Raw genomic sequence first — 14,070 nt, 5'->3', positions numbered from 1 at the left:
TCACCTCTCTTTTTGATCTTTACACTCCAGGCTGTAAATTCCAGCCTCTCAGCTCTACTGAAATCCCAAGCATTTGCTTCTCACTTAGCCTTCAGTTCCTTTCCCTGTAGAACTCTTCAGTGACCATCGGCACTTCCTGATCACTCTGCTCTGACACTCAACTCACTATGCCCCATTTCTGGCCACTTCTGACTTTGGTTACACAATCCCTGTCATTTATAATCCCAGATGCTGCCTCTTCGCTCCTGCTTGCCTCAGCTTTAATTTTTCTTTCTTTCTCTACCTCTGCAGGAACCACAAGACTTGCTCAAAGATTTCTTTCCCCTCCTTAATGAGCCTGTGTCGGGTATTTAAACACAGAGTTACAAGAGAAAGGCAAAAACAGAATTTGCAAAGATCTAAATTTAGGTAATAAAACCCAACTAATTGTGCCACTTGGGAAACACGAGGTTTTGGGACAAAGCATTCATGAGCAAGTACTGGAAGACCCAGAGTTAATTGGCAAAGCAATTACAAGTTGTGCAGCAAAGGAAATCGGCTGCATGGCTGGAGCTGATGGCATGCAGACAGCGAGCAGACAGCGCAGACAAACTGAAATACTACTTGCCAGACCGAGGCAGGGGGAAAGTACTTCAAGGAGTGCACCCTCCCCTGCCCCACCAGCACACACAAAAGACCCTCTTCCCCACTGCAGCAAGTGGTGCAACGCACCTGGGAAGGACTTGCAAGACCAGCAAGGCAGCATGTTCAGAAGAACTGCAAGTGCAGAGCATGGTGGCAGCAGCAGCAGCAGGACTTCTTCAGAGTAGCAGCCGGGGTAAAGACAAGGGCTCGGCAAGAAAGGAAAGGAACGTCAAAGACGGAGGCATTTCTTAGGTGCAGACTAGGTGCAGGTGAGTAGCACCATGCCAGCAACAGAGAAAGTGCCAATGGATGAAAAAGCACTAGCAGAAAAAGTAAATTAAATTCTGGCTGAATGCTGGTGATCTTGGCTCCACTACTGGAGTGGGTGGACAACGTGGACAAGTAAACACATGGGATCAGATACACCCAGAACTATGGGGGAAAGGAAAACACACGTTATTACCAATGTAAAATCTATCAAACCCTGGTGTCACGAAGCACGTCCAATTCCCTGAAGAGGTGGGAGAGCAAAACAGCAGACAGAATTAGAATACATCTGTCCAAGGATAAACAAGCTCCCAACAGAGCACAACCTGGAGCAGTACAACTGTCCCTCAACTCACACACCTTACAAAGCTCTTCCCACCCTGAGGAAGCAGCTGCAAAAGAGCTAGACCAGGAATCAGCGAAGGAGCTGGAGCAGCCCAGGCATCTGGGCAGAAAGAGGTAATGAAGCAACCCCTGCCATGCTCCTCCTCCCACAAATGGGATTGCTCCGGCCCTGAATTAAACACTTCTATGAAGAGTTTTGCCCCTGCCTGTGAGGGGAGCGCAGAATGATGGCTGATACCAAACCTCTTCTGATGCTTGAGGTGCTTGCAGCTGGTGGTCTGGCCAGTGCATGGAGACAAACCAAGCATCGACTCGTCAAAACATTTTCCCACAGACCACCATTTGGGCTGTTTGGCACTGAAGCCCTTCCTAGGACCCATATAAACTTCGATCAATACAGGTTTTTACTCAGGGCAGGGGACAGTCCTAGAGGATCACCACCCGAGGCTTGGGCAAAGCTAGACCTGCTGGGCTTAAACAAAAGGGTCTACGTAACTTACGTGGCAAAAAGGAAAATTAAAATTAACAGGTGAAGCATTTGGCAACAGTAATGCTGAGGCTGCTGTCAGGGTGCCCGTTTCAAAATCAGCAGGAAGGGACACAACAAGTCTTAGAACAGTGAATTGTATCAGACAAATAATAAATGCTTTAAAAAAAATGCCCTTTAGAGCTCAAGCATTGTGCAGGCAGGCACAGGGCTCAAATTTCAGCCGAGAAACTGAGAAAGAAACGATGCAAGCTTAGTGTTTTGAGAATAAGCGGTAATTCAGTGCTCCACAGCTGACACGTCGGTTGGTTTTGCTGCACAAGCCTGTTTCACAAATTGAATACAAGCCTGAGAGAGATGGCGACTGCAGACGCTTGCTAGCACACACCACAGAAACACAGGGGAACCGAGCACAGCAGCACATTATACCATGGCCTGTCTCACAGGCTCATCAAATGGTTTAGGTGGGAAGGGACCTCCTTTAAAGATGACCTAGTCCAACCCCCTTCCGTGGACAGGGACATCTTTCACGAGATCAGGTTGCTCAAAGACCCATCCAACACAGCCTTGCATGTTTCCAGGGACAGAACAGCCACAGCTTCTCTGGGCAATCTGCTCCAATGTCTCACCACCCTCATGACCAGAGACGGCTCCCTCAGCCCGCCCTCGTGTGCCCCTACCCCTCACCATCTTGAAGGCCCTGGGCTGGGATGACACCCCATGCACCAGTGTCCTTCCTGGATTAGCAAAGGCCAGGAGGGGGCAGGGGAGTCCAGATGCAGTTGCCAAAGTACCAAATAAGAGAGAGAAGGAAAACATTTTTACTGTTCTTTTTCTTGTTCTATTGTTTTTTTAATGGAACATTATAGAAGGGACGTTAACACTGCAGGGCAGCGCTTTCTCCTGGCAGAGCTGCAGTCTCCTGCTGCTCCACAGGAACAGGCATCTCTCCGCCTCTCAAAAGATCCATTGCTGTCCGTTAGGCACCACCACAGAGGGTCTGGCTTCATCTTCAACAACCCGTCGGGCAGCCTTCCCCTCCTCAGACTGAAGAGACGGCATCTCCAGGCCCCGGGGACCTGTGTGTTCCTCTGAGGAAGCCCTCTTGTCACCCTGCCACAGCGGCTTGGTGGAAGCCAGGTTGTTTCATCCCTTCTCCTCAGGGCTCAGATGGCTTCTTCAGGAGCTTCCTTCAGAGCACAACGGATGGCAGTTCTTCAGGAGGGTGTTGCTCAGGAGGGGTGGAGGATGGGAAATAAGGGCTCACACAACCCATGGCAATCAACTGTTGATGCTAGAAGATGGAACAGGTGAGCCCGCAGGACAGCCAGGAGCAGAGGCTGGGCCTCTCAGCTAACGCTGGGTGCAGAGCCTGGGCTGGTGGTAGGATGCTGGCTGACCGCTCCTGTACCACCACTGCCATGGTGTCACGGTGGGGAGCCCTGGCACAGCATACTGGTGCCCGGTGAGCCATGGTGCAGGTGGATCCACTTCCATCAGTTCTTCTTGATCTTCTGGTGTGATCTGGTGATCACCTCCATGGGCTCTATACCATCAGCCACCAGAGCAATGGCCATTGCTACTACCTGGTTGATGGCGTCACGCCTCTGATGCTGCCTCCTCTTCCTCTGTATCTCCTGCAATCACCTGCCTGCTCTTCCATGCAGCCACGGGTAGTGGCTCACCCTGATATGGTGGCACCTCTTTCTTACAACCATTTTTGGACCTCGTGAGCCTTGAAGCTCTGCAAACTGTGCGCCAGTTTCTCAGGCCTGGCACAAAATGCAGCAAGGTGGCTTATAACATCATGAGGCCATTCTGATAGCGATGCGTGTGGCATCGCACATTCTGGTATGTTCATCACATTCTGATGGCTGTTCTGGACCTTAGGGGGTTTGTGGCCTGAAAGATACCCTACTGTGGGAGGAGGAGAGTTGGGGGCTAAGGGACCCTTTTCCTGGGGATCACTCCCCTGCACGCTTCTGCTACCCCCTGGGCACAGGGACTGCTCTCCACCTTCCCGCAGGCGCCCTAGGCTCCAGTTCCAGCCCCCTCCTCATCCCATGCCTAGGCTCCCCTGGACAAGACTATGTCCCAGGAGGGCTGAGGGTCCTCAGTGACCTTGCACCCACCCAGCTCCCTGCAAAAAACTCAGTCTCCCACATTCAGCAGTGACTGTAAGGGGGTGAAGCCTCCAGACATCCTGCTGGCAAGGAGGGAGGCACAGCCAGCACGCACAAGGTCTCCCACCACACCATAAAGCTGTTACAAAGCCAATTCTTGTGTGGTTCCTTCTCTGCTGTCCTCCAGCCCTGCTCGTGGAGTGTGCAGAGGTGTCATCTCCGCCAACCAAACCCCTGAGGGAGAGGGAAGGATTGGGCCCTGTGTCGCTCTGCTGGCACTTTTTTTTTCTTTTTTGTTTTCCCCAATAAGAAAGGGGCAACATATGACCTGGGAAAGACTTTCATAACACTTCCATTCTCAGCTCGGGCGTCAATTTGAATTTCTAAGTAGATGCGACTACCCCCTCCCATTGGTATGAGAGTACAGACTATGGCTCATAATTGCTGTTTGCAAAATTTCCTCTGAAACAGTGCACTGATGTTTTCAAGACATAGCAACTGCAAAACGAGACCTCTTATATTTACTCCTTATGTTAGGCAGACAATTGATTTTCAAGGTACAGCTCTGGAAATTATAATTCAGCCAGGTTTTCCAAAAAAAAAAAAATGTCTCCTATCAGAGTGTTGGTTTCTTTTGCATTTTTGATTGAAAACAAGTAAAATCCTTCCAACCGGCTTGCTTACAACAAAACATGGACTGTGGCAGCTAACGCTGAGTGAGCTGCCACAGCAGGTAATTGAGGCTATTAGTACAGGGTGGTCTGGACAGGATATTCTCAGCCTGTTATAAATTTTGTTCTGCGGCTTAGATGGGGTTAATAGCACCCAGACATGACTACTACAATTTTACAGAAAATAACATTACGAAATATAAATAAAACTAATTTAGGAAGTGAAGTATTTACGAGAAGGGCTGGAGATATCTTAACTAGGCTCAAATGAACGGCAGCACAGAGGAAGCTGTTGGAGTTGCCAACACCAAATAGACGGGCCAAGTCAAACAGCCCACACTAATGACATGGAAATAAGCAGCCTCTTGAAGCAAGGCAGAAACAGATTGATTTAGAATGGCAGGAAAAAATACACATACCGCTTATGTAGATTATCCTCACTTCAAGAGAGGTCTACTAGGCAATTCTGCAGCCTAACAGGTGATGATGTAGATCAAATATTTTTACTGGTAAAAGGGTTATAACACCTGACAATGAACTACTGTTTAGTGTGCATGAATTTACACGTGTTTCAGTGAAACACTGGCATCCATATAAGCCTCCTAGTTCCTAATACCCACAGTCCAGAGGGCTAGCAGAAAACAAAGTTAAAAAGAGAAAACATGTCTGTTATAGAAGGCCCCATAGGCAAGTCTGATCTGTATTCAGTGGTTTTACATTAACTGAGTAGCACCAGCTGTCAAGTGCTCATATTTGGCTCAACTGGAAAAAACCCAAGAATATTTAGACTGCCTGAAATCAACATCAAGGTCACTGAGATGGAAGCCAGGAAGGGAGAAAACCTCCGTGGATGATGCAAAGGCCCGGGACTTACCATTTGCATCTCTGATGAAAAACAGTGACACAAAAGCAAGACTAGCACAAGATGCAATACTTTTGCCACGTGATAGCCCTACAATGGAAAGTAAGAGGTGACAGCACCTCCAGCTTCTAAAAACAAAGGGGTTAAGAAGCTACATTGACCTCTCTCCCACTCAAAAACGAACTCAAATGGGAAAGTGTCACAGAATGCTGAAATAACTAAGCCTTAGAAAATTATACAATCAGAATCAGTGACCCTGTGAGAGGCGCACTGATGCTTCAGGGAGACTCACAGGTCTACCTGACAACCTGGATTGTCTGGAAACATCCGGCATCTCAAAGAGTAATTGCATCTTATTATTCTGTGTAGTTGTTTAAAATTCTTTACTATGCCAGCATGAATTATTGTTCTGAGACGTCTTTGGAGAAGGCTGATTTACTTAACAGCAATGTTATCCCAGACTATCTTAGCATCTCAAAGGATAGGGGGCTCTCTCCGGATCAGGAATATCAAAGCCTTTGTGCTTTGCCATGGGAAAGTCTTCTCAGGGAAACAGAAGTACAGAGGAGCTCTGGTCAAAATCCCAGTGTATTTTGGTTTGGCTGATTACACACAGACTATGAATTTCTAACATCATGAAAAGCACAAGTATCTAAGGACCAGGTTCACATCTGTTTCCACCCAAGGCATGACATGGATCTTTCTTAAATCTCAAACCACATCTATATAAGATAGCTTATTTCCTTTTCTTGGAAAGCCCTTCTCAGCTATTACTGCAAGCCTGAAAAAAAAGCAATTGAATTGGGAAGGGACTGGAAAAGGGAACATCAATGCACAGCAACAATGAATAGGAAAGGAAAGGTCAAAGTACAACGAAATACATAACCCCATCAATTCTTGAGGCTATTGTAAACACTAGAGGAAGAACCCCATCATCACTCCATTCCCCACTGCCATAACCTACAAGGCGACCTCTGTCCTCAGGAAAACATCCTGCCTTTTACCATATTGTGGATGTCAGTAACTCCAAACAGCCAGATGAAAGACTATGTCCATCATCTCTCCCAGCACCACTCTTCCTTCACACCTGCCTGAGCTTGCAGGCGAAAGGAGGCAGAGCCTTCATGTTACTATACCATATGCAGAAACGCATCTCCAGAAGACAACAGCATTCCTCGACCAACCCACAGCGCAGACGAGATGCACAGGAAGGCACCACTCCATGAGATCCAGGTCATCCTAATCCAGACTGACTCAAAAAAGGAAGGTGTGGTACAGGAATACATGCAGTGTTGGCACACCGCTACACAAATCTGTCACGGATAAAGGGATGGTGCAAGAGTTTATTTATAATGATAATATGAAATGTTTGGAAACGATCCGGGGATCTTCAGTGGCCAGACAAACTGCAAGCTGGGTTCCAAGAAAAAACACTCACAACTCTCACTTGGTGCACAGGGACCCCCAGGCACTCAGTGCCGCTCTGCAAAAAGGTTATTTAAGAGGCAAATCCATCCCCACCTGACTTCAAGTCAAGAAGTAAAAAAAGCCAGGTTCACAAGCTACCTGCAGTACACACCCCAGCAGCAGTGAAAGGACATGCTGGCCCCGGACAGGTGTGGCACAGCTAGCATGAGGCATCCCCTGGCTGCGATGCCAGTGAACCTCACAACCAAGCCAGCATACGATCCAAACGGCTCGGTGGCCCTGGCTTCTCTGCTGTGACTATGGGCCTGGGGATGTTGACTCCCTTCCCATACACCAGTGCAGAGCAAGATGTGACAGCACTTCTGATCGTTGGCCAGGGAGACCAAACTGACCACCTGGAAGTGAAAAATCTGCCCCACCTGCAGTGCCCATCCTTCTGCCCATAGCTATAGCAGCCCACAATGTGCTTTGGGGAACGGTGTTGCTCAGCACAAGTCCCTATGAATTAGTCTCACTACTGTCTTCAAAAGCCCAGAAATATCTTATGCAAACTTCATGGTACAGATGTTCCCCTGCTGTCAACGCATTTTTTCAGTCAGGATGAGGTGCTCTGGGGGTGACAGCTGGTTTTAACTTTTCCTCTGGGTCAACAGTTTCCACAGAGAGGAAGCAGATACTTCAGCCGCCACAGGAGAGCTACACGGTCCAGTATTTCCCCATGGGCACTCGGTAACCTACGGTGCAATTAGCTATGCAAAAGAGCAATACTGTGCATGTACAGGCAAGTAACCTTGCGTGTGAGCGATTGCTAAGGTCAGCCCACGTGCATATGAATGAACCTGGACGTGTAGGTGTGCTCACCCTTACGCATAGGTGCTGCTGAGGATCCTGGGCAGGGAAGCTACACAAGGAAGTCGATGAGTTACATTAAATGAGCAACTTCAGCTTTCTACCAGCTACTTTCCTCAGACAAACACACGCACCTGCCCATTCACACCAACACTCAGGTCAGTTTTAAAGCAACTCACGCTGCTCTGTAGTAGCTTGGGTGCATGAAGATCAGAGAGAGCTCACCATGGTGAGGGGTGTAAGAAACCAATCTTCTGGGGAAGGAAAGGGACACTAAAGAGGTACATAATACTGGGGACGTGGAAGTCTTGCCATAAGGACTTTTTTATTTGCTCATCTCCATAGTTTCTTCTGAACCCCTATTTCCCACTTCAGAGAGTGGGACTGCACGCTCCTGAGTGAGAAAAGTGGCAGTCCACGAAGCGAGAAGCTGGACAGAAACCACTTGTCACAATGCAAGATAGAAAGATAACAAACTCCCATTGTTATTTACACGCAACAATAACATCTGGAGGAACAGGGACAGGCTGAAGCAGCCAGAGAGGCAGGTTAAAGAAGGCCTCCCCTGAACCCCTTGTTCCTACAAGCTGCACCTCCCAGAATTCTAATCTAATCATGCACACCCTGCTTGCGCCTGGCTCAGCGCGACTCTCACACCTGTATAAAGGAAATCAGTGCAAGTGATTTATCGCCTCCCAAGATACCATGGTCTTTGCAGCAGAAAAAACAAGAGTCTGCACAGCAACGGCTGGGAATGACCTCACCTCCAAGTTTCTGCAGGGATCAGGATTTGCTTTTACTATGTTGACACAAGGTTTTAAAGCAAAGGGGGATCACTGCACATCCTCCCTCCCTGCAAGCATGGCTCGCTGATGCCAGGCTTGCTCCCTCAGAGTCACACCTTTCTGCATGGGTGGGCAAGATGAGGCACTGCTGGGCACAGAAGAGGAAAACCAGAGGTAGCAGGAGATCCCCATCCCACCAGATTTTCCATCCAAAGTATTGCGGCAGCTCTTGGAAGAGGCAGGGTATTGGGGTGAGGAGTCCTCCCTGAGGGAGACCTGTTCCTGCCCTTGCCCCTTCCAGCTGCGCTGCCAAGCCAACAGCATTACAGCAGTAAAGGCACAGTGCAGGAATCGCTCTCCAGATTTGGCTGCTCTGTGCTTTACTGGTATTTTCTCCCTCCCCAACACTTCATTTACCCTTGAAATAGGAGAGGTTCCCACCTCCGGCATTCACTTGTGGGAGCAAAGCGTGCTGTATAGCAGCTACTAAAGACGAGAAAAACATTTCTACTGGAGAGCCCACTCCACAGAGGTTAGTGCCTCTCAGCAGTGGAAGTAAAGAGACTGTCTCCAGCTCCTCGGATTTCTTGGCAGGGAGGCAGTGTCCTGCCTGTTACAACTTGTTTTGGATGACAACAGGCCACATTTCACGTGAGGAGAGTTGTGCCCATCTTCAACTCACATCAGCCTGCTTGTTTTTCTTCACTCAGCTGTAAACATATTTAAGATTCCCATAAATACCTGTTGGGCAGCAGAGCAACAAAAATATGCTCAATAAAAAAAATAAAAAATAAAAAAAGGAGCAAGCTTCACAACAACAGAAATGAGATACAACAGTCCTGCCAGTAGGGCCCCCTGGGAAGAATATGCAGGAATACCTTGATGCAGTCACATCTTTTTTTTTTTGACTAGACCCACTGACCATATCAGCATCACCTTCAAAGGACCGCTCCAACTCATGACAGCCAATACCATGATCTGTCCCTGTCTAGTCCAACGCAAACCTCTCAGACAGCTAGAAAAGGGCTCAGATCAACTTGGCCACGCATGAGCCCCAACCTATGGGGTACACCAAGCAAGAATTCTGCACCTCAGGCTGGTCCCTCAATCTTTGACTTTAACATTACAGCAAAATGACCCTCAGAGCCAGAGCCTCTCCCAGTGTACAGTGACGCAGTGCCATGGAAGCCAACGGGTACTAATGATTAGCAAGGCCCTTTATTCTCTTTCACCCAAACTTATTTATATGTTTGCATAGCTGAGCTTCATATACATCAGGGGAGGACAGCCGGGCCTCAATTTTTAAGCATCACTTACTCAAACACCCATACCCCGGCCACCTGACATTTGCTTCCTCCACCACACACTGTTCTGGTGGGGGAAGAGGAGCATAAAGCTGGAGAGGATCGACCATGCCTGAAGACTTGCTCTAAGGCACTGACCTGGGAGCAGGGGCAGCATGGGGGCATCACAGCAGCTTGTGCTCCATCCCATGCATGGTGTAGAGGAAAGGGATTATTTTGTGTGACTCCTTACAACCTTGCAAGAGGAGGGCTCACCTCTCTGGAAAGAGAAAACATACTTGGCTTTCCATACACAGGCTGTTCTGCAACGCCATTTAGGGAGGCAAGAAGAAACTCCGTTAAAGACACAGAGAGTGGACACAGTGATCTCCTGTAGATCTCCTTCAAAGCCCAGCAGCTCTTCTGCTTTCTGGCCTCAGTGGATGGAGCCTCTTAGCCTTTTGCCCAGAAAAATTACCCAATAAACAGCCTTTATATTTTATCATTAACAACTGGGGAGGCTGTTGCATCAGATGAGGTGGTAGCTCTCGATTGGTCCCAGGTGTGACTTACAGTAGTATTCCCATTTGGGACATGTGACAGAAAACAATGCAGAAAGAAGAGGGGAAAAGTACTAATTGCTCTGGGAGCCACTCCTTCCTGCATCAGCTCCCTGGGATCTCTGGAAAGAGTCACCACATGGAGTCACAAACACAGCCGCCCCAGTCCCCAGAGAAGAAAACATTACTTAGTTTTAACAGCCAAAAGAAAACAAATGCTATTTGTCTTTCACTCAGACTTCTGATTTCTCTTAAAACAAAGCAGGCTTTTAGAGGTACAGGGGCAAGAGGAAGGGTGGGGAGGGTCACAGATTAACCTTCCTCCTGTTAGCAGGTTCCAGAATTCTGGCCACGAGGCTGGGAGAACATGATGCCAAGTGCCCGGCGCGCCTGCAGAGCCTTGGCTCCCCAGGCACAGCTGCTCTCCCTCCATGATGCAGAGCTGTGAGGAGATGCCTGCCAGAGGGTTTCACCCTCCCACCCTTTCCAGCAGTGTTTAAACACCTTCCACATGCAATGCACAGCAACGTCTCTGGTGGATTTGGGAGAACCTGGACTTCCATGTAATTGAACTGTCATAGAATGTAATTATTTTCCTTATCTTGATTTAGTTGGTGGTGACCACACTCATGTCACTGTTTCCAGTTTCAGTTTTAAAAGAGAATGGCTTTTACAACAGAGATGTAAAAATAACCTTGTCTAAAAGCAAAGAGGAAGAACCCAATTCATAAGAGAAGTCATTTGCTCCTGTGCATCTCTTCCATCCTCACGCTCGCTGCCTGTTTCTCCCATCCCCTCCCGGTCCCTTTGCATTGCTGGCAGTGAAAGGACTGTCAGCTGTACAGCTCCAAACACCTGACTCAGCCCCTCTCTCCTTATAACCACTATTTTAAATACCTCCAAGTGGTTTGTTTCCTCCCTTGCTGCACTGCACGACTCCCCTATATACCTCTGCGGTCTCCTCTAAGGATCTTTAGGGGGGTATTGGCAAAGAGGCACGGCTAGATTGCCTGAAAGACGTAACACAAAGCAGACTCATAGTGCAACCCACCTTCTCACGTCCCAACCAAATCCACCAGGCATAAAAAGATTTATCATTAGAGGATTTATCCTAACCAAAGAAATCAGATCTCTTCTGCTGCTGGAACAATAAATGTGTTTTTAGCCTTAACATCACAAATAATACAGAACAAATGGACAAGCTGAAGTCCTGTAATGGACTTTGTAGGAGTAGATGCTCATGGGGCTCCTTGCACAGCCAGTCTAAACTTTAAGGCTGAAACCAAGCCCGACTCATGGCACCAAGAGTCAGGGGGTTTATAATGTGTTGTGAAGGGATCAAGGTACTGAGAAGTATTAATAGTTAAATGGTGACATGTATTTGAAAAAACAATATCAAGTTAGATTGGCACCAAGCACTGATACTATTTTAAAACCAGCAGCAACAACATCCCAGGCTTTTACACAACCTTGGGCCATTCAAAACTTTCCTGTGGCTGTAAAAAAAAAAGAGAAGCATAAACCCTACATGATGCTGACAGAAATAACTGTTTTCCTCTGATTTGGAAAGAAAGAAGCTAACCGCACTTGGTATCAGCTGTGGCTGTACTCCTAGAAGCGTGCATGTAATGAACCCGCTACGAGGCGGGTGGTGTGCATCTCCAGGGTATGCATTCCCTCCTCCTTTGCATACTTCTCTCATCAAAGCAATATTCAAAGACTCTTTGCTGCCTTCCAGGTTAGCACCAAGAACAAGAGGCACCACAAAGCCATGACTCCGGGCTCTGCAATGCCAGCAAGGTCGCGTTTTGACAGCTCTCCTGACCGAGACGAGGCCGAGAGCCGACAGACCGAAGGCTGAAAAGCGAACCCCCCCAACACCCGCCTCCTTCCCGAGGGACAGGACCCACTGCCGTCCCTAACGGCTCCCCGGGGAGCAGCTCCCGCCCGCCGGCAGCGCCCTGCCGCCCGCCCGCCCGCCGCTGCGCGGGCTGCGCTCAGCCCCGGGCACCCGCCGGGCTCCCCAGGGAGCGCGGGGACGGGACGGGTGCGGGGACGGGACGGGACCCCCCTCCCCGCCTTCCCCTCCCCTGGTGCCCTGCGGGGTAACTCACTCCGGTCCGGGGTTGCCCCGCCGCCGGCCGCGGCCACCAGCTCCAGGTAAGCGGCCCAGAGCCCCAGGGCCAGCACGCCCAGGGCCAGCAGCAGCCGCAGCACCCGCCGCCGCCGCAGCCGCGCCAGCAGCCGGCCCCGCATGGCGCCGCTCAGGGCGCCCGGCCCCCGCCGCCGCCCCGGGGCATGCTCCCGCCGCCGGCTCGGCTAGCTCGGCACGGCTCGGCTCGGCTAGCTCGGCTCGCTCGGCTCGGTTCGGCACGGCACGGCACGGCGCGGCGCGGCGCGGCGCCGCTGCCTCGGACCCCCTCCTCCGCGGGGCGGGCCCAGGTGCGGGGCGGCGCCGCGCCCCCGCGGGGCAGCTCCCGGCCGGGCTCTGCCACCGCCCCCCGCACCTGCCTCCGCCCCGCGGGGCCGAGCCGGGGGCTGCGCCCCTCACCGCCCTCCGGCCGCTCTGGGCGCTGCCGGGCGCCGGCACCAGGACCCGGACCGGGGCCGTCCCCGCCGGCGTACCGCGGGGCAGCGCTGCCAGGGCTCTCCGCTCCCGCCAAGGCTACGGGAAAGCTGCGCCAGGGCGGCGGCGGGCACGCTGCCCCGGCGCCCGGTCCTGCTCGAAGCCGGTGTGGTGCCGGCGGGAGCGCTGGCGGGTCCCTCCGGTAGGAGGTCGGGAGATGGTGGCTCCTGTGCTTGGAGGGAAGCAGGACGCGAGGGGCGATTCGAACTCACACAGCTGCGCACAGCTGCATCCATGTTAACGTGCCCTGCACCTCGGGCAACGAGTGCGTTTACTTCCGCGTGCCTTGCTCAGGAGGAACGGGGCACACTCGCTTTTTGAAGCAAGCTGGCTAGATGCAGCATCACACCGTTCAGACCTCCCAGAGGGAGGACCTTGGAGACCCACGTGAAGACCAACCGGGACCTTCCTTGGGTGTGCTTTGTGTTTCATTTCACACCTCATGCACGCTTCTGAAGAGGTTCTCCCAGCTGACCCCTGCTGTGCAGTTGGTTGGTTCATATTGCCAAATGGTCCCAGAGGATGAAAACTGGGTTCCTCCTGGGTGAAAAGAAGCTGGAAGATGCTGTCTGGGATGCATGTAATGTGTCCGGCTGGGGAGCTAGTCCTGATTACCCTCCTTCCAAGCACGTATGGCACAGGTGTTGGATCATTGGCACCAACTGTTGCCCTTCACAGCTCTGCTCCTGCACTGATGCAGCCCCTGTACTTTATGCAACCGTGAAGAGAAACCCTCAGGCTGAAGTTTATTTTTAAAACATGTGCAATGATGATACACCTTCTTTTGAAGGTCCACCTTCCTTTCACGGCAGTAGCCTTCTGAAGTGGGAGGCTGTGCAAAAGGATGCTCATCATTATTTAGCCTTGAAAAATGTGCCAAAAGCCTTTTAAATGGCATGGAGGGCCATGGGAGAGCAGTGTGAGTCCCAGCTGGGACAGACTGACATTGACAGAGTGCCGGCATCCAATGTTGTACTGGTAGCGACAGGAGAGGCAGCTGTGCTGAAAACCCTCTTCCCAGTGTCCAAGCAGCACCTAGAGACCCTGCCATTATCTGTCACACATTGGGATGGACAGACAGGCAATAGGTTTCCTTCTTCTGAATGTCTCACAAAGGTTTCAGAGCCATCTCCCTTCAGCTTTGCTTTGGACAGATTTGT

General features: G+C 50.5%; 1 protein-coding gene across 1 annotated transcript in view; it reads right to left on the bottom strand.

Moving 5' to 3' along the window:
• B4GALNT3 (beta-1,4-N-acetyl-galactosaminyltransferase 3) overlaps positions 1-12,624 on the bottom strand; it is a 70,111-nt gene extending 57,487 nt beyond the window's left edge. The window contains exon 1 of the mRNA XM_055809055.1: positions 12,399-12,624. Coding sequence (XP_055665030.1) covers positions 12,399-12,540 — 142 coding nt within the window. The 5' untranslated portion in view covers positions 12,541-12,624. The remainder of the gene's footprint in view (positions 1-12,398) is intronic.
• Positions 12,625-14,070: the final 1,446 nt, after the last annotated feature.

Source organism: Falco peregrinus, chromosome 6 (genome assembly GCF_023634155.1).
Source record: "Falco peregrinus isolate bFalPer1 chromosome 6, bFalPer1.pri, whole genome shotgun sequence".
NCBI classification, from domain to species: Eukaryota; Metazoa; Chordata; class Aves; order Falconiformes; family Falconidae; genus Falco; species Falco peregrinus.
Note: the sequence above shows the minus strand (reverse complement) of the source record. Positions and strands in the feature narration are given on the sequence as shown.